This window comes from Camarhynchus parvulus, chromosome 2 (assembly GCF_901933205.1).
Source record: "Camarhynchus parvulus chromosome 2, STF_HiC, whole genome shotgun sequence".
NCBI lineage: Eukaryota > Metazoa > Chordata > Aves > Passeriformes > Thraupidae > Camarhynchus > Camarhynchus parvulus.
The window spans coordinates 14,518,160-14,539,229 of NC_044572.1; the positions used below are offsets into that span (position 1 = coordinate 14,518,160).

Genomic DNA, 21,070 nt, shown 5'->3' on the forward strand with positions numbered 1-21,070 from the left:
TGTACAGTAAAAATAAGGAAGGCTTTTAGAACTGCACTGAAAATCCAAGAAGCAATCAGGATTACCTGTGCTTGTTTTCTCCCTTAGGAATCAGCCAGCATTTCCCATGGCCTCTGTTTTCTCTGCTACAGATGAATAGAAGGAATTCATTGCAGGTTGGGTTTTGTTCCCATCCAAAATGAAGGGCATCTGATGGTTTCTTCCTGAAGAATTATTCCAGTTTCACAGCAATATCTTAGAAGTATCTTATGGAAGCACTTCCAATCTTAAATTTGAACTGCAGTTCAGAGATGTTTTTTGGAGTTTTGCCATTTCACTAATTCATGGAAAATGTGAAAATACTTTTACTTCATTGTTATATGCATTTCCATATTTTGTGCTTTAAAGGCTTTTGTACATTATATTCTGAAGGCATTTTTTGCTATGAAATAGGCATTTTTTGCTTTTTGCCTGTCTTGGGCTATGAAGCTTTCATGCCAAGGACCATTTCTTTGTTCAGTTGATTCCTTCTAAGGACTGCTCATCTACATGGAGGCACTTGAGGCATTGCTGTAAGTCCAAATTATAATGTGTTCTATATGCAAAAGATTAGTGAAAAGGAGAAACTGAAGGTATCAAAGAAATGCCATTGAGAGTTGTATTATGTCTGAAGAACCCAAAGTGTGATTCAGAGATGAGATTTTTTGTCTGAAATGTACATTTGCTGACCTGCCTTGCCTGTTGGATTATATTGAAGTTTTGTCAGGAAGCAGCTTTTTTCCCTTTCTTCTAATTCTTCTTCAATAGCTGGCTCACTGGAAGAACTCTTGCAGCTACTGCTCCTGAAGTTTAATTTATGCCTTTTGAAATAGCTACAACTTGTGAAGCTCTGTCACTGGGGGAAATCAGATTGAAATTTTCTCTTGAATAGTTGGATTATTATTGTAACCACTTAAAAGGTGACAGGATCTTCACCTCAGCCATTTTTTTTCCCTGAGAAGTGTTGGAAATGTCACCCAGTTAAACCTCAGATCAGAGCGTCATTTAAAAACATGTCTCATTAAACACTCAGCTCTTGTTATGACCCTGATGGATTAGTTGCTACTGAGTTTATGAAAAATGAAATGCATTACTTTTCCGAGAAGCTTTAACAATGTATTTTCCATTCTCATTTAGGATAGGAATGCCTGACACTTACTAAGCCGTTAGAATATGGCCTACGGCTCACCTAATTCAAAGGCTGCAGAATGAAGGAAAAAAGATGAGTGTGGAAAATAGACTTTTCTTTTCTTTCTTTTTTAACCAGTAGCATTTGTCATGCTTTGCAGACTTTTGAAGGCAACACCAACTACGACACGCCTGAGCTGCGGACTTTTGAACCTGTATCGACACGATTCATACGCGTCTACCCTGAGAGAGCCACGCCCGGGGGGCTGGGGCTGCGAATGGAGCTGCTGGGCTGTGAACTCGAAGGTAATTGCTCTGCTAGAAATGAATGCACTTTATTATTTTCATAAATACATTCTCTTCTTGGTCTGCTGCTGAAGACTGCTGTGTCTGCACAGGCAGCACATCGGACTCTCGCTTCCATGACTGCCATTAGTGCTGGTTCTTGGCCTATTCAGCTCCTCTCTGCAACATTTGAATGTGCCCAAGGCACAATTATTATTCTTTTTCCCATTCCTTTGTTGAATCACAGTGATATTCTCCACATGGTTTTCTATTCCCTTAAGCATCCTTATGATTATACTTTTGAGAATCATAGAGCTATTAGGAGAGAATAAAGACAGGAACTTAAATTTTATGTTACCATGATACAACCCTGGAGGAGATGTTTTCCGAGAATGCAGAGGGAGCTTTGCACTAAATATAGTAATTACATCCCTCTATCCTTCAAAGGACCTGAAAGTCACACCACAAACTATGGTAGGCAAAGATCACTTGACTGGACAGTGTCTGTGGTGTTACTTTTAGGGGCTAAAGGGGCCTCTTTGTGCTTTACTAAGCTTTAATATTGCAAGAATATGTAGAAGATGAAAGAGCAGGAAAAGCAAAGTTTAGACATTTGTCCTTGGACTGTGACATGAAGTCTGCTTTGATTTTTGTTGTATAAACATAATTATTTAACTTCATAGATAACTACAGAAAACACTATGTGAATTTAACAATTTTATCTGGTGGATGATGACACAGTGGTGAGGCTTATAAACCACACAGCTTAAAAATACAGAAAAACAAACCACATTATTTGGGTTTCATATGACACCTCTTATAGAAGCAGCTGAACCCAAGATGAATGGAAACAACTCCTCTACCTCCATTTCTTTCTCACCATTTCTCCCCCAAGAGGGAAGTGTGGGAGGCATTTGCTGTGAGAACTGATGAGTTCTGTGTTGTTTTTTTTTAGTTTAGTGATTGAATTAGTATGATTTTACTTGGCCCGGAAAGTGGGGAGGCTGGAAATACTTCTTAGTTCCCGCAGGAAGTCCTCATTTCCTGTGGGAATACTTAGTTCCTGCAGACTATTGTGCTACTTGCTCAGAAAAAAAGAAAACCCAGCACCTGCCTTATGTAAACTCACAACCTCTGGGCAAAGCCCTTCAGCCACAGGGCTCCTGTAGCCACCCAGCCATCCAGGAGTGAGTCTTGGACCACCTCACAAGAATGTATTGCTCAAGTGAGATGGAGGACCCTTTGCTTTTAGGCAAACTTAAACAGCAAGGACATTTTCATTTTTCCACTGGGACACATCTTTTCACATTTTTTCTTTCTGCTGTGGTATACTTTTGATGTATGCTCACCTGTAGGTCACCCATGGACAGGTGAGGTCAGTTCCCAGTTTGCCTGTGGGAGAAGCACAATAATTCTTAATGTTATATAATTGCATGTTAAGGAGAGAGTTGAATGAAGTCACTTGAGATTTACTGAGCAAGAAAAGAGTTGAGATGAGAAAAGAAGCATGGAGGTTGGCACAGTGAGGAGTAGAAATCAGCTCTCCAGCAGTAATGAGCAAGGGCAAGTTCTGTGTGCTTGAAGCATCCCAGGGGGGCATACATGAAATGAAGGCAGAGATGTAGGCAAGCTTGAGGCTATACAGGGACACAAAGATCAAGATAAGAAACTTAACTGGATGTAGAAAGCTAGAGGGATCCCCCAGAAGGGTTTTTATAGCAATGTGGGTAACAAATGTTCTGCATAATTCATAATAGGTACAGAACTGTTTCTTTAACTAGGTAGGATTGAACCTGTAAAGCATAAGTCAGGGTCCTAAAGAGGCATGTTTTATCCCATAATATAGCTACTTCAAAAACTACCACCTCTCCTGACATTTTCAAGCCAAGAAAATGTGCCAATGGATGCTGAGGGCAGTAGAGGGGAAAAGAAGAATCTGCAAAAGACATACATTATTGCATAGCCTATAGTGAGTGAAAAAGATTGCTGATGAAAATAACAGTAAGAGAGAAGAGACAAAAGCTTGGATCACATTCCAGGAGTGCTTATCTTAAGCCAGGGAACTATACATGTGGCATGAAACACAAACTTAAATGTAGCACCAAGTCTCTGCGTTCTGATTTTCCAGGTGTTGTGTGCTTTGCAGATTCTGGGCTATGTGTTTTCTGGCATCTTACACAAACCTGAAGCTTTTAACTGTAATAACAAGGTTCAGACATTTACTGGTTAGGCAGCAGCTACAGGAAAGTCATCACCAGTGAGAAGCAGGCAGGTGGCCGGGAGGGATGTCTGACATCATTGATGTCTTATTTATTTATAACTTCAACAAAAAACAAAAGAAACGCCTTCCTTGTGTCCTCATTGAGCACAAAATGGTTCCACATCACACTGCCTTCCTGCTGCTGTTAGCAGAACCATGCTCAGACATTTCCTCTCTTATGTGTGCTCTGCAGAGAGGTTTCTTCAGCAGAGCATTGGGTGCTAGAGAATTATCACCCTGAGCATGGACCCCCCCTGCTCCTCTGTGCAGGCCCACTCCCTGGGACTTCACAAAGCAATAAAATTATGGGGTCTCTACCCCACACACAACCCTCCAGGACTCTCCTTCTGCCTTGCCAGGCTTTCACTATTCCTTGATAGGAAACAATCACCAGTGAATAGACAGTCTGGGGCTTTTCTGCCCAGCTCTGCTCAGCCCCTCAGTTCAGATATGCCCCAGTGCAGGAGGCAGAGCGGATACTCTCTATTCCAAAGTACAAAAGGTACTCCTCATTCCAAAGAAGTACAAAAGATACTCTCCATTCCAAAGTACTGAGCAACCTGCAAAGTAGAGTTGCTTCAATCCTCAGACACAACGCATGGTTGTTACTCCCAGCAGCAGAATGGTTCTCCAGCTCGTGTTTTAACTGAACAATGGATTTTGTTTCAGCTCCAACTGCTGTCCCTACCGTTTCCGAAGGCAAGCCCGTGGATGAGTGTGATGATGACCAGGCAAACTGTCACAGTGGCACAGGTGATGACTACCAACTGACAGGTGCAGAAACCATCCTCATTCCATTGCAGCTTCATTGTAGCTCATATCCATCACCAGCTTAATGTTTGCACTGATTTAACCACTCAATATTAATGGACATTAGTATGCACTTTGTATTGTTAATGCTGTCAAAACATGGGCATCTGCCTTTTCTATATGACAATACTTTTGATTGTTTTCTCAGCTATGTAATTTTTGAAGCAAATAATAGTGACTAGATGGAAGAGAGGGCAATTTTTTGAGCAGTAATTGTGTCTAATCAAATAGTCTAATCAAATCTTCTAATCAAATTTTCTCTTACTAAGAAGAAAAGCTGGACAATACTCTTGAGATTTATTATCTGAGATTGAAGAACTTGGAATAGTGCTTGGTTTACACATAAGTTTCCTACCTAAAACTTAGTATAGGACTCAAATCTCATTCCCAAATCTTTCCTAGACAGAAACAAAACAGATTTGTTTCATCAAAGTGCACTGCCACATACTCACACTGCCAGAACTATTTCCATGAGCTTCCCTGCCTACACAGCATTACAGCCACAGAGGGGCTGATGTTCTCCAAGCTGCTATCACCAGCAGAAAAGTAGGAGGGGGAGATGTAACATAGACTGCATCTGAAATAGAGGAAGCCTGCTAGGTTTCATATCCTCACACTTCTGCACAGAATCATTAGTTCTTCTAAGACAGCTGACACTGCACCTCTATGATTTTGATCTCTTCTTGGAGGTCACTTGTTCCACAAATCTCTGTGTCTGTTTGATTAGATCTATACATCTGCAGTAATTGAGGTTGTTTTTAGATGCAGTGACACAAGTTATTTCATCACTGCTCCCTGATGTGCTTATCTAATAAATGTTTATTGCTTCTTATATCCATGACATAAAATAGCATTAAAATCTGGCAATAGCTGTCCAAAAGGTCATTGGGTGAGCTTAGGTAAGAGATTGGCTTTTTGGAATGAGCCAAGTAGAACATCAGGCAACAGATACAAATGAAAGTGAAATTTCAATATCAAACCCTTTCTGAGCTTGCCAATATCTCCTGTAATTGCACACTGCAAATCATATATTGAAAAAACAATTCTTGAGTGGAAAAGACAGTGCATGGTCACTGTCACTTCTTTTCAAATCAGTGTCTCAGATTAACCTTATTCTTTTTGAAAACAGCCATGAAGGGAGTCTGATAAAATAGTCTGTATTGTGTTAAGGTAACTCAGAAAGCTTTCAATGTTTCTAAACAATGTAATTTATTTATTTATTATTCAGAAAAGAAAGAGGCAGGTCAGGAAATGCTAGAGCTTCCTGCAGAGCCCTACATTGTCTTGCAAAGCCCAATAGGTAGAGACATATTGCACATAGAGGAGGCTCAGTCAGGGAAAGCAGACACATCTATGAAAGCACCTTCCATGTTCATAGTCTCTGCACTTCAAGGAGCTCAGGACTCCATCCCACATGTCCCTTAGGGAACATTTATTGAGCAGAAAAAAAACCTTCTGGCAGTTTCTGCAGGTTGTGCTTAGGGGGCAATTTATAATCTCTGAGACAAGGGAACAGCCGCCAACCTTCCTGAGGACCATCTCTTCCAGGGAACTGAATGTTTTTCAGTATTAATATTGAAAATTACTGCATGATCCTCCTACAAAAGTGCAGAAACTTAAGTACAATTTATTTTTACAACACCTAGAAACTCTAGGTAGTGCATGCCCAGTTGTCTGGACATTGGAGAAATGTTGCATTGTACGTATGGTTTTACTTATAAATGCACAGAGCAAAAGGCACAGAACTGATTTTACCAATAAATTAATTGTAAACATTCTTTTATTCCTCCAAACTGCATAGGAGGCAGGTGTGTAAGTCTTGTGGCCCATTAAGGATATCAGGGCAGTGCAGAGGGGATTTCATGAGTGCCTTGCCCTCTCTATCCCGTTCCCAGTGCAAGCGTGGTGCCACTGCAGAGTCGCTGCCCTGACAGCACTTGCACATATGTGAGTGCCACAGTGAGGCCTCCCTGGCAATTAACTCTAATTGTGCTGTAGGCCAAATTCCTTCCTGCTCTATTTGGACCCCATACAGAGCTACTCCATTTGCGTGGTTTATAGCATTTCCCATCAGATCATTCCCACAAACATAAAGCTGATGCAGCTTGGGCATTCATTCTCATTGGAAGTCATCATAGTCCTCCTTTCTATAATGCTTTAAGCACTTGCTTGCTGGAGAAAAGAAAAACAGGAGTCATTGACTGGTAATCAGCACCCCACCGTGCATTTATAATTGTACTAATTTCCTTTTTGTTTCCTTATGAATATGAGGCTTGCTTTAAAAAGTCAAGTATTTTAAAAATATCAATTAGTAAGCCTAGGAGAGGGCCATGACCCCACTCACCTCTTGTTTATCTGCATGAAGAAAAGGACAAAGGGGAAGTCCTTAATTCTTCCTTCACTTTGAGACAGAAGTGAAACCTACCTTAGACTAGATCCTAAAGTCTAGCAGTTTCCATGCACCTCTTCTGTGAGCTGGTCTCACAACACAGCTACAAAACAACTTAAAGGGAGCCCCAACCTCACATCCCTGCTATGAGAAACAGCAGGTCATGGGTAAATGAACAAAATAGTGACTCTTAGGAGGTGTCATGAAGACCAGGGGCTCACTTCCCATGTGATTTGGAGCAAATCAGTGTCTATAAATCAAGGACGGTCACAGGGATATGTTGAGGATGATTTAGTTGGTGTTTGCAAGGACTCCAAAGATACACAGCTTTATTTAATGAACAGTTCTTGTGGGGCTTTTTTGATAAAGAAAACCAGATTTTTAATGTTATATTTTCATGCTTAAGCTTGCATACTCAGTTACCTACATGTCTAATAAAGACAGTAATATTTCAGGTTTATATATAGGTTATTCCTAATGACTGCTGTGTCCTTTCTTGTGTCACATGTATCATGATACGCATAATTTTTTTCCAGGTGGAACTACAGTGCTGAATACAGAAAAGCCAACAGTAATTGACAATACATTACAACCAGGTAAAAAAAAATTCTTATTAAAACCACAATAAATTCCATACCCAAATTTCATGCCAGACACAAAATAATGAATTGCAGCACTTCCTGACTTACCATTCCTTGAAGTCTCTGAAGTAAAGAAGCATCTGGTCTCTTAGCTCTGTACAGTAAATATTTTATTCCTTTCATCCACATGTAGATACAGCAGAGAACAAGATTTCCTTCTGCATCAGCAAATGCCAAGTGCTGACAAAATTAAACTAACTTAATCACACAGTGCACTGTTTAAATGTGGCATGTCAGTGACACAAAGTGTGTTTGCAAACTCCAGGAAAACAAAAACAGCCACACAGGCCTACTCGCTATTTATATCCATGGTTTTACAAAACTAAGACAAGTAAAGTTTGCCAGTTTTTTCCAGCAGGGAGCTGGCAGTTCTACAATATTGTTTTCTAGCAAGTTTTCTTGAAACAGGGTTACATAAACTGCTACCATGAACTTGAAAAGGGAAATCCAAGTTGTCACTGGCAGCAGGTCCTTGTTACTTAATACAATAGCTAGAAGCTTTTAAATTCCTTAGTTTGCTGCTTCCTCAGCTTTCATACCATTTTTTTAATATCCTGTACAATTTACTGGGAGTGGGGGAGAGGATGGATTTGGGCAGAAAACCCAAACTCCAAAAACTATAAGCACTGGTTAAAAATCCTTTGCATCAATAATTGTGGGGCGGTAAAGGGGTCAGTTTTCAGTTACTCCCATTTCCTCCATTAAAGCACAGTCAGGCACAGTCTTGCAAGTGATTTATTAACAGGGTGGGTAAATGTTTATCATTGTTTCCTCAACCATGTGACACAATCCACTCTTGCTTCAAGTGAAAGAAAGGGACTAATAATGTAAAAAAATTCCTAAAGGACACTTACGGTGTTGATCTGATTAAGAAATAGAGCTGACTTAGCTCAGACTTTGTTCCCACTCTCGGCCTCTGCATTCAGATATTGCAGAGTCCAATGCTTTTACTCTCCTCAAAATTTGTCTCCAGGGTCACGCAATTGGCTAAGTCAGCATACACTATTTTTACCTCTGCCCTGCTTTATGAGCAGAGGCAAATCGTGGAGCACCAGTGCAATGAGAAACACAACAGTGAGCCAATCCCCCCTGTTGGGACACCTCCACCCTGCTCTTCACAGTCAGTGCTGCTGAAGGGCTGGATGGCTGCTGCTCATCTCACAGTTCTGCAAAGGGGTTGGGGATGCAGAGGAGGAAAAGATTCTGTGCTCTGGATTTAGAGCAAAGCATTTTCATTTTTATGTCTGAAATTATCTGTTAGGTTTCTATTTTGATGACGTTAAGAATTTTTAAACAGTTTTTTAAACAATTTTCTTGCATTTAAACAAATTGCAAATTTAGCCAGTGCCTCTGTGCAGTGCAGTTTCACTTCCTCCCCAGCAGTTTGTGTTCAATCCCCTTGGCTTGGGTGGGACTCTCCAGTAACAGCCTGACTGTTACTACCAGAGATTAAGATATCCTCATTTTCTCTCCTTACTTCCCTCCTGCACCACCTTTGCTTACTCTAGAATGTGCCAAGTTTTTTCTCTATTAAAAGACTTTCTGAGGCTCTGTTCAGAGCATGCCAATGTTACTTCCCTGCATTGTGCTCATAGGAACCATTTCCTTCCAGGGAATAAGGGACGAGTTCACATCCCAAACTCCAGGCTCCCACATGGCAGCACATTACAAAGATCATAGATAGAGATCAGCCAGACGCTAATAAATAAGAATAAGGTTTCCAGAATTTCCAGTTTAAGACATAAAGGTTTCCAGCTGCCTCATAATCCCTCACTGAAAACCAGCCAAAAACTCCCAAAAAACGGGCAGATAGAAATTTCCCTCAGCATGGGGAAGCCCCTCCTGGCCTGGAGGTGGTATAAACATTTCCCTCTGCTGAAGGGACGTGGCTGGACCCAAGTGCCACAGTGAAACACAGGGAGCAGGGGCTGTGCAGTCAGGAGGGAGTCTGCCCTGTCAGCCACAAATAACATGGTTTAAACTGCCCTTGAAGTTCCAGGGCTGCTTGGGGGCCCCTGGCCCTCTGCTGCCTGAGTATAAGTGCACTCTTTCAGCTCTTCTCAGGCTCAACAAGGTAGGAATTTAACACATCAAGGACTGAGCCTTCTGCTTTGGCCTTAATTTCCTTTAAAGCCCAGTTTACCTTAAGATGTTAACGCACCATGAGGTAAATGAGGAGCTCCAAGCCAAGGAGCTATTCCAGATCAGTTGCAGTTTGCAGGCTCCAGCGGGTGACTGTGCATCAGGTACATGGTGCCAGTGGTGGCCACAGCAGCTTGTGCCACAGTGCCTGGGGACACAGACTGACCAGCCCTCTCAGCAGCAGCACGTGCCATGGCACAGGTACTCTGCAGTAGGTGCCAGCAGCACGTACCGCTGTCCTTCTGCCTGCATTCCAGCCTGCAGATATCCGTAATCTTGTTATCCCAGACTAACGTGCTTGTGTGTGTCAAAGCCTGAGATTATCCTATTCCAACCAGCTTTCATACACTATGGAAACAGTTAAGAGCAAATAGCTGGAAAGCCTCTGTGTATAAACAAACAGTTCCATCAAGGAGACGTTTACATTTCATTTCAAGGAGATTCAATTGAAAGAAAATAAAAAGAATCACAATTTCAAACTGCTAAAAATGTTTAAAGGTTTGGATTTTTATTTTTTATTTAAGAGAGGATCTACTTTCCTCCTCAGACTTAAAAAGATGTCTTTCACAAATCCATCTGTCAAGGTAAATACCTCCGTTCTCAGCCCTAAGACTTTCTAACATCTAGTCGTTTTTGAACACATATTTTTAAATTCTAAAGGACTATTTGAAATGCTTGTCTCTTAGCTATTTACATACAGAGCAAGCTGTTAATTTACATTACGTGCTCTCAGTGTGTAATCTGAGTCCTTTGTAAAGAAGAGTGTTCTGAGAAGCACCTTGTTTTTCACACATGTAATAGCTATGTTAGAAAAAATATAACTAAAAAATCTTGAAGTTAAAATCTCTGCTAAAAATAATTTAAAGGTAGAATAGGTCTGATTCTCATTTATGCTGGAGCAACTTTGTATCAGTAAAGGGATATTAAGGCTGTTAAATTATCATTTACTATCATTTAAGGTAATTCTGTGCTGCCAGCATAAATGATATAAAAATGCAAATACAAATCAGACCAAATATACTACTTTGAAGTGGTCCAAATTATGTGTGTAATTTCCTATTTTAATGTTGATTTACCCTTTGGCAAGAGCATCTTAGCATTTTCATATCATTTTCAATGCCATCATGCTTCTTCTTGCCTCTTGTTGAAGGAGTTATAAAAATATGTCAAAGTCTGTGGGCCACGAAAGATTAATGGACTTGCAAGAAACTCACTCAACTAGATTTTCAAATTACTTTCTTGTTCATGTGCAGTAATGGTCCCAGCTGTGAGCAAGATGTGGTCAAAAAGTACAGCTGTTGGTTATTCTTTGAGAGGATAAATCTGTTTTAATTCAGTATCACGTACCCTACATTTTGAAAAAGGCATATGGGATTTCGTCACACCTCCCTCTCAGATTCTCATCTGAACTGCTTCTATTTGATTACATAATAGCTGGTTTTCTTTGTCCTCTCCATACACACAAACCCAGAGATCAATCACCTATTGGCAGGAGAATTATCCTAGCATGGGAATGGGCCAGCAATGCAGAGGGAGCCCAACAATTGCTACTCGTCCCGAGTTCCCTTCCTTCCACCAGAGCTGCCAAGCTATAGTTCAAGGACAAAGAAGAGGACAGATTGCCTGCAGTTTGCTGTGAGCTACTGTAGCAGCCCCCTGGGACCTTTAATAGAAGGGCTGAACTAGCCTGTCTTTTCTGGGGCAGATCCATTGTCCATACTGAACCATAATGAACCTATCTTGATGCTACAAGTGTCCATTATTAATTGGCTAGCAGGCCTATTTTCCCTTTTTATGAGTCCCTGGCAGAAGCACTGGAAGAGACATAAGAATAGGCAATAAGAGATGGCATGTTTAAGAAGCTCATAAAATAAGAGCGCTCTGAAATGCCTTGCCTTTGACCTTCAATCCCATTGCTGTGATTGTCTAAGGAACATAGTAGCACAATAACTTCTGAGAAAACAACAGGAACCTAGCAAGAAACAGCTAACTGCATGCAGGTTACTGGTCAAATTCTCCTCAGTTCCAGTGGATTCTACTTCTGCATGGAAAACAAGTTCATTTTTATGCTGCACCATGCTGTCTCTGAGTCTGAAGCCAAGGAACACAGGCATGGCCAAAGCATATCAGACTTAGGCTCTTCGCCAATTTCCTGGACTATATATTTCAAATGAAAGTGGAAGAAAGTATTTATTAGATGGAGCTGTGAAATTTAGCTCTGTTTTGAAACTCTCCTTCTGATCCCAGTGTTCAGAACTGTCATCAGAGCGTGAAGTAAAAGACTTTTGTCACTTCCTGAACTTTAGAATTAACTATTAAATTCTGGATGTTTTCCTTGTCCACGTCAATGTCCAGTTCTCTTTGAATTGTGTTCAATCTTAGCAGCATTCAAGAGAGCAAGTACCACTCACATCATATGAGAATTTTTTTCCTTTGATCCACATTGAGCTTCACTGGGTATCTCACATTACTTAGGCTGTGAAATGGAGAAACCAGAATATTGTTCTTTTCTGAGTCTCTGGATTCATCATTCATTTACATACTTCTCCTATGTATTCTGCAATTTATTTTTATTCAGAGTTGAACAGTACCAGTCCTGTCTTTGTCCTCTGTGTTCATTTCTGCTGTGTGGTATCTTCAGATGGATGTGATCTATCTACCACTGTTCTCCTTTCTTGTGGTTTGAATACCACACAGGCTATCAGTACTTTGCATGATATAATCCTTTGGGACTAATAAGATTAATTTTGTTCCACATTTTCTAAAACCTTTTCTAAAGTTCTGTCTCATGGCTCTGATGTCAAAGACATGCAATATAGCTCTCCCTGGGCCTCCTTGACAATGAAAGGCTATTTGTCACAATCTTAAAACTCTTTAATTCATTGCAATGTCATTCTCTTTCCTTTAAAACCCCCCTTGATTTTCAGATGTCCCCTTTTGGGCAATATGTCTTTGATCATGGCCCCATTGTCTAGGAAAAAAAAAAAAAAAAAAACTAATACACTGATGAAAGAGACAGAATTCCAGGATTGCCTTTCTGCACTCATGTGTGCATAGACTGACTTCTGCTTCTTCAGAATTTTGGGTGCAAAGAGAGATTATTCACCACAATCTGCTTTTTTCCTAGAAAGGGCTAGGGTGCTCCAGGAAACATCTTTCCTCCACATTGAATTCCTGTGCCAAACATTATCTGTTGAATTCATTTGTTCCCAACTAGGATGCTGCATTCGTGACAATGTGGAGTAGACCCCTCTGGAGGCCAGCAGGAGAGAGGGGGGAGGCAGAAGGCATGGGGAAGATGAAAGCAAGGAGTGAAGAATGAGGGCTCAGTGCAGACAGACACCACAGCACATCCAAGGGAGGCACTGACAGGCAGAGCAGAGGGGCGGGAGCTGCCACAGGCTCAGATGTCTCTGCTGACAGAGTGAAATTTTCTAGGGGCCAGAGGGGAGAGGGCACGGTGGCCACAATGCAGGAATCCAGTGAGTTGAGAAAAAACTGTGTCTGGGAGCAAGGGCCTGCCAAAAATGGACACAGCAGGCAAGGAGAGAATGATAGATGGACCCTTTTTATATCCATTCTGTCTCAGCCTACTCACCTGAGGTTTTGTGTGTTAAAATTATTATTCTAGTTTACCTTCCATTAAAATCTGGGTTGTGAGTTCAAAAGCCTAACCAGTCTTCCTTGGCAGCTCAGTACATGCAGGAGGTCTTTGCCTCTTCAGACTGGAAGAGCTCCACCTCAAAGGTCTGGCCAACTGCAGGTCTCAACACAGTTCTCATATTTCTCATTATTTTCCCACAATAAACAAGCACATTCTAAGAGTTGCATTATCTTTCCTGGCTTTTTTTTATTAATAATGGGCAAGAAACACAATTCTTCCCCCAGAGCTGATATTGATGGAAGCATAGAGTCCTTTGTTCTTAGTTCATACTTGCACAAAGCATCTCATTAAAGTAAACCTAAGTTATTCCTTTAATAAGGCATGAGTCATGCCTGAGAAAATACTCCAAGATTTGGTCACATTGCTCTTGGGAGGGTATTGCTCTACTGGGAGTTGTCACTGCTCAAGGTGAGATAAAAGTTCATACCAATGGGGTAGGAACCAAATGCTCAAAAGATTTCAAACTGCTTCTGAAAATAAGAAATGCAAAGGATTTATATGCTATCTTTGTATAATCTTTCAATTGAAATTCCTAGTTCTATTGAAGAAAATAAGCTACTATGTATTAAACCTTTGGGCAGAATTGAAAAGAAGCTGAAAACAAGATGTGATCTCATCCTGATCATAATACCAGACTTCCCTTATTTTACACAGAGCTTGTTTTGAAGCTTATTTTGAGTTCATTTGGCAATCAGCCACATTTGTCCCTTTTCCCTCTCAATTTGTCCATTTCAATGCTGCCATCTTGTGGGCCTGCTTAACTGTCTGGAAGATGCTGAAAAAGTTCCTTATTGAAGCCAAGAACTGTAGACTTCACCAGAAATCCTTTCCTGCCAAGAACATTCCATTAATGTTTCTGATTGTTCTTATTTTTTTCCAAATCTCATTGAGAGTTGCAAATTGTGGCACCATTACAGTGCAGAGATATTGATAACCAGCAAATACATCTGATAAGTAAGCCAGAGCTTTCTTTATGAGTCTTCCATGCTGCAACGCGGTTATCAGATAATGTAGGCAAATCAGAAGAATTAATCTAACCACAGAAAAAAAAATCCCATCATAGGGGTCATAAAGAGACAAGAAGCAACCACATCTTTTACAAAAATTAGTGATTTTTCATGTTTCCCAGGAGGGCTGTTCTTGCTATGGCTTCTCAGAGTCTTGGGAAGGAATAGTTCTGCTAATGGTCAAATGTATGCATTTGTTTTGAAGTGCAAAATCTGAATTATCTGATTAATTACCACATTTCGTCCCCCCTGTTCCATCTTTCCTTGCAGAGCCACCACTATACAACTGTGGCTTTGGCTGGGGATCCCAAAAGACTTTGTGCCACTGGGAGCACGACAACCAGGTGGATTTAAGGTGGGCAATCCTGACCAGCAAAACCGGGCCAATTCAAGACCACTCAGGTAATCATGAGTTCATGATGCAGCTATTTCACATGGTATGAGATTGTTCTGTTTAATACCAATGTCTTCCAAAATCACAGGAGAGTGAACTATACCTAAGATACATAAAGTCACAAAGATGGTTCTCTAGTAAACCTAATTCATTACCAGTAATCACAACTGACTGTAATTGTGCTTTCTGCTGGGGAATAAAGATTGCTTCTTGTCAGGAACTGAAGATATTCCCTTCCCCTGACTTGCCTTTGGGTAATCATCACCTGGGATAGAAAAAAATCTGAATGACCAAATATTTTGCAAATTTCGCTGACCAACTAATACAGTCAGTCTGTTAATGACCTCACATTATTCCTGATTGTAGTTACAGGGGCTACCCACCACAGGAAAGTGTTGTATGTGAGTGAAACTTCCCAGATGGGTGTGTTATCGCACCCCTCTCCTTTCCAGCAGGAGCTGGAGATTAGGGCCATCCTCTGCTCACAAACAGTTTTTCAAAAAATATCACGCTGGGGAATTGATTGGTTTGTATTGCAGTAACTAACTCATAGCTCGGCATAATTAGGCAATAAATTTGCTGCAGGCTAGTGGAGAAGGGAGGGCACTGTGTGACCTGCACAGCCTCCTACTTTAGTGTTCTTGCTTGCATTCGTGCAGATTAATCAAATGGGTTGAGATGAATCCCCCTTCCCACTTCTGCTACCCTTTGCTTAATGAGAATGACAAGGAAATTAGACAAAATTGGACTTTTTAAATTCTGAGACATTTTCAATTGAATCTTAAGACAAGTACAGTAGTTTCAGAGGAAAAAAAAACTTGTAATACTTTGACTATAAATGGCATTGTACAAATAAATGGCATCAAATTAACTAAATGCAGTTAGCTGAAGTGAAGGCTGTAATGGTGGAAAAATTGATGTAGAGTAAAGTGAAATGGCTCAGTAGGATCTGACATTGAAAGGAGGTTAAAAGCTATGTTAGCCAGAGACTGACAAAATCTAAAAGGCATGCATAAGTAAAGCTCTAATTAAGAAAATGAAGACAGAGTTCCTGACCTGGCACTACAATAATATTCTGAAAATGAGAGCTATCTGCACTTTGCCATCAAGGATTATAGAGAAAGAACCTGTCTTCAATCAGGAGATGAAGAAATTATATTCTTCAAATGAGATTTTGTTGTTTCCACTGTGCCCTGCTACTACAGAAAACTTATTTGTTCCATGAGCTGTAGCTTTAATAAATCTTAAAGGCAGCCCCTTTTTCTTCTACTGCACTTTCAGTATTTTCCAAAATTCTCCTTGGACTCTAAGGGCACCTTCACTTGCCAGGTTTGTGGCCTGCCTGTCAGAAGGCACAGGGTGAGTGGGGTGGCTGTGAACACAGACCATGAGCAGTCTGAATGGCACTGATGTCCCAAACAAACCCTCAGCTGCACAACAAGGCCACCCTGTGTATTGGGAAAACCACAGTGAGCAACTCCCAGGCGTATCTTTCTCTCAGACACGTGTAAAGCTGAAAAAATACACAGAAGAAATTTCAACAGCAATTGCTTGTAGATGGCAGGATACACTACGTGTCACTTCAAATTATATATCTTGTGATGAAATCTGGCCAGTGTTAGGTCTTCCAACTCAGACAGCCATCCTAATGCTGTGATTATTTTGGTTTTTTCCTCCCTCTGGATTTCCCCATTCTTTGATGAGATTTGCGCACTGTGCTGCTCTGCACAGAAGTGAAGTTAGTTGGAAAGAATGTATAGACATAAGCATACCTGCTCAAGAAGCTGGACAAGATGTTACTGCACAAAGACAGGGGATTAAAAAGCTTAATTTTTTTTTTACAATATAACATCATCTTCTCCTCAACATGCATAGTGGGCTGGATACCTCTACTGCTCACAGAAACATCCAAACAAAAGAAAACGTCCCTGTCTCATGTAGGAAGAAGTATGTTCCTTTCTTATTTTTCAGGTCTAGCTACTGGGTTTAACCCACTCCTCTTCATTCCTGGTTCCCATCTCACTACTCTGTCCTTATGCTTACTAGAGTAGCACTGCTCAGATTCCTGTCTTCACTGGTGCACGACTATATCATTGCAATCCAATTATACACTATTTCACATGAAATTCAAGGATGTTATGTATAGGCAAAGACCAATGCTGGCAAAACACCTACCTTCCAAAACATCTTCTTTTGCCTCTTTTTATTTTTCTTTCTTTTGAGTGTCAGTATAAACAATGATATGTATACTTATTTCAGCAAGAGTTGAGAAATAGTATTTTTTATTATTACTTTTATCCTTCCTACTCTCAATGGGATGATGTCAATAAATGCTGACTCCATCCTTTTGTGTGAGTGCATTGCACATGCAATCTATTCTTACAGCCCAGGATGAACTTCATGTTTTTCCACCATGACTCTCTGCAAAGACACTGTTCAAAAGCTGACTGGAATGGATGTGTGGCTGATGTAATTCAGAAGCACATCTCTATAGTCAGTATCTTGCTTAGCAATTTTCTGTTACCAAACTAATCACACTCCCACATGCTTCTCTCTCAGTGTGATTGAGAAAGCAAGTTTCCAAGTTAAGGGTATTAGGTGTTCAGATTTCAATGAGTATGAATCCATTATGCCCTTGAGAAAGCTATAATCAGCTATATAATATACTATAAGCTATAACCTTACTCTTTCAGGAAAAAGGCTCATAAATATATAGAGCCCAATATATTGTTACAAAAATCAAGGGCATAATTCTGACACCGTCTGTGACAATCCTCAGCCTCTATTTGGGAACATGCTTTAAATCTCAGTTCCTGATCTCTGGCCATGGCTGTTCAAAGCCATTTCACCCTTCTCAGTGTTCTTCCCATTCTAATCTTGCCCCCTGAGCACAGATTACTTCAAACAGAATTTTTTTTTAGTAGCTCTTTGCACAATTAATGTAGAGTAGGCCCCACGGATTTCTCTCTAGACTGATGAACCAGGGATGGCTGTTTTCAGGAGGCGCACACTGACTGATGGAGCACATAATGCTGTCTCACCGAACATGCTGGTGCCTCCTTAACAAAAGCAAATGTCTTGTGTCTTTCACATGGTGAGCACATTGTTATGGTTCACCCTTGGCACAAAATATCCCAGTGAAAAGCACAGGAGATGGCCAGAGGAAAGTGTAGAATAACAGAATTGCTTGGGTTGGACAGGACCTTTAAAGGTCATCTAGTCCAACCTCCCTGCAGTGACCAGGGACATCTTCAAGCCTGACCTTGAATGTTTCTGGAGATGGTGTGTCTTCTTCCTGTCTGGACAATCTGTGTCAATGATTCACCACCCACCAAATTTCTTCCTTATATCTAGTCTGAATCTACTCTCTTTCAGTTTAAAACAATTACCATTTAGGCTGTCACTATGGGTCCTATTAAAAAGTTTGTCCTCATCTTTGTTGTAAGTCCTCTTTAGTGGCTGAAAGGCTGCAATATGGTCTCTCCAGAACCTCCTCTTCTCCAAGCCGAACAACCCCAACTCTCAGCCTGTCCTCATAGGAGGGGTACTCCAGCGCTCTGATCAGCTTTGTGGCCCTCTTCTTAAAGCATATCAGCTTTCCTAGAGCTCCCAAAACAACACACTGACTCTCTTGTTTGTGATGCTTGACCCATCAGTATGGAAAAAAAGCAAAAGATACGGGGTGGTCAGGGGTTCTTATGTTAACAAAGAAAATTAAAGCTGGTGGCTATTCTTAACACAGTCCTTCTGTCACAGTAGGAGATGGCAATTTCCTTTACTCCCAAGCTGATGAGAGCCAGAAAGGCAAAGTGGCACGCCTGCTGAGCCCCGTGATTTACTCACAGAACTCTGCCCACTGCATGACCTTCTGGTACCACATGTTGGGCGCGCACGTCGGCACCCTCAGGATCAAACTGCGCTACCAGAAGCCTGATGAGTACGACCAAGTGCTGTGGACCCTGAGCGGGCACCAGGCAAACTACTGGAAGGAGGGACGTGTTCTTCTTCACAAGTCTGTGAAACACTACCAGGTGAGCTTGGCTCTTCCTCGCTGAGCTACCACGGCCAGGGCCAGCAGCACCTTGCTGGTTGTGTTTTATACACCACAGTAAACGATGTCACTGAAGGATTTATGTAGACAATATTACACCTAGAGATGAGCTACGCTTGCTGTGACTAATAATAGTGAAATATTTCATGGTATCTCAGATTACTGTGACACAAGCACTTTCTTATCACAGGCCAAATAAATACTTTATATATCATTTATCATCAGTCACAAAACTGCCACTTTGCCACAGTTTTGCTGATGTAAAAGTCTTTCATAAAGTCGTGTCAGTACATAATTTACATTTGCCTGTATAAGTTCATAAAGGCAATGCAGATTTTCAGGCCACAATTGAAGCACAAGTATGACTTCAAGTGAAGATGTGTGTTAACAACTAATTAAGAAATCCTGACTGCTGCAGTTGTATGCTAATATGAAAACAATGTGAACTCTATCTTGTTTTTCCAGGTGGTTATTGAGGGAGAAATTGGAAAAGGAACTGGAGGAATTGCTGTGGATGATATTAAAATTGACAATCACATAGCACAAGAGGATTGCCGAAGTAAGTGTGACTAGCAAGAACACAGAGAGTTCTCATCCAAAATATTGTTTATTTTGTTTTGATAGCTGTTTTTTTTCTGTGAGAAAGGGATAGATAATTATTAGCTATGTTTCCACTGAAAATATCCTGATTCGGCCCATAGCTTCATTAATAGCAAGTGCCACTCGTGGCACCTTGGTATGGCAGCAGTTTGAATCAGAATTTGTATCCTACTGACATGGTTACAGCATATTCACAATTTCATGTCTCTCTCTGTATTTCATATTGCTGCCCTCTTTAAATTTCTCTGCTTTTCCTGTTGCAGGACTCTGTTTTACCTAATGCACAAAATCCAATTTTATTTCTTTGCCCCTTTTAGATCACTCACTACAAAGCCTTCTTAATTTTTTTTAAAGGGACATATCAAACCCTTACAGGATAAGCAGACAGGGTGAGAAGGCCCGTGCTCTGTCCTCTGCTGTCCTGTCATTCTGAGTTTGCTGTGGCTCATTTACTGTAGTCATCAGTTCCCAGACATGTGGGACACAAAGCAATGTTAGGACATGGCCTTTCCCATATCTGAGCCAGGCTATTCCTGAGATGCTCTTTGAGCCGTTTTATTCCTGGCCAGTCTCAAGTTATTCCAGTCACTGCTGATCATATGCACATTGCATACTGCATGTAATTTGGCAGCAGCAGCCCCAGATAAACACAAGCAACAGAACACTGTCCTTCATAGCAGAGATGAAGCAATTACTTTTATATAAAAGAGGGAATAGAGATAGGAACTCTTAGCATTAAGAAGATAAATTTATTCTGTGTGACTTAACAGCACAACTAAGAGCAATAATAGAGGGTGTTCCTCACCTTTTGTAGCTAACATCCTTTTGGGGGTAACATGACAGTCTTCAGCTATGTGGTAATTTCACTGCAGGATGAGGAAACAATCTCTTTTTACCACGTGGTCCAACCCCTGGGGTTTATCAAATGCCACCAGAGTGGCAGCTGGCAGGAAAGGGAGGCAGGACACACTGCTTAGTCCTCCTGCAGTGTCCCCAGTGCCAAGAGAGGTGCTGAGACCACAGTGTCTGCATTTAATTGACTCCAGCATGAGAAAGGAAAATAATTTCTTTCTTACCTCCGTGTTTTGGTTGTTCAAACCAAATGTTGAGCAAAGATTTCTGCCTGAGGGAGCTAAACCCAAAAGCTCAGTCTGAAATCCAAGCACAAGTGGTCTTGCTGCAGCCAGTAAAACTATTCTTGTGATTAACTACGCCTGTGCTGATGAAGTGTTATGGAATTGGGCTCCAAAATTGTAAATACAGTGAACGAGATGCTAATTCATCTCACTGATTTCCCTTTCCCAGGCATGGAAAACCCCTGCTGATAACTAAAACTGTGCCAAGACTGGGCGGAGGGGAGTTTTTTAATCTTTCTTTTTTTCTCCATTAATTTTCAGAGCCCATTATAATGAACAGCTCTGTCAAGCCGCCATAATGATGCTCTGACACAGGAAAATCTGCTATACCATTATTGCCAGCATGATAGTCAATCAGTGTTTGTAACCCTAATAATCAATGTCAATTCTTTTGCTTCATTAGAATCAACTGATGTGGAGAATGAAATAGATGAAGAAGAAGACCCAGAAAGTAATCAAACAGGTAAAATTTGTGTTATTTCTTAAAAGGGAATGAATTTTAATGTGTATTTTAATGTGAATTTTTGCATTCTATTTATTTATTT

General features: G+C 40.8%; 1 protein-coding gene across 3 annotated transcripts in view; it reads left to right on the forward strand.

The window, feature by feature from the left end:
* NRP1 (neuropilin 1) overlaps positions 1-21,070 on the forward strand; it is a 113,691-nt gene that overhangs the window by 87,710 nt on the left and 4,911 nt on the right. The window contains exons 11-17 of one of the 3 annotated variants that reach the window (XM_030971547.1): positions 1,308-1,452; positions 4,361-4,465; positions 7,427-7,486; positions 14,615-14,746; positions 18,495-18,769; positions 19,255-19,348; positions 20,929-20,988. In XM_030971547.1, coding sequence (XP_030827407.1) covers positions 1,308-1,452; positions 4,361-4,465; positions 7,427-7,486; positions 14,615-14,746; positions 18,495-18,769; positions 19,255-19,348; positions 20,929-20,988 — 871 coding nt within the window. The remainder of the gene's footprint in view (positions 1-1,307; positions 1,453-4,360; positions 4,466-7,426; positions 7,487-14,614; positions 14,747-18,494; positions 18,770-19,254; positions 19,349-20,928; positions 20,989-21,070) is intronic. The other 2 variants (XM_030971548.1, XM_030971549.1) reach the window with 2 other exon arrangements.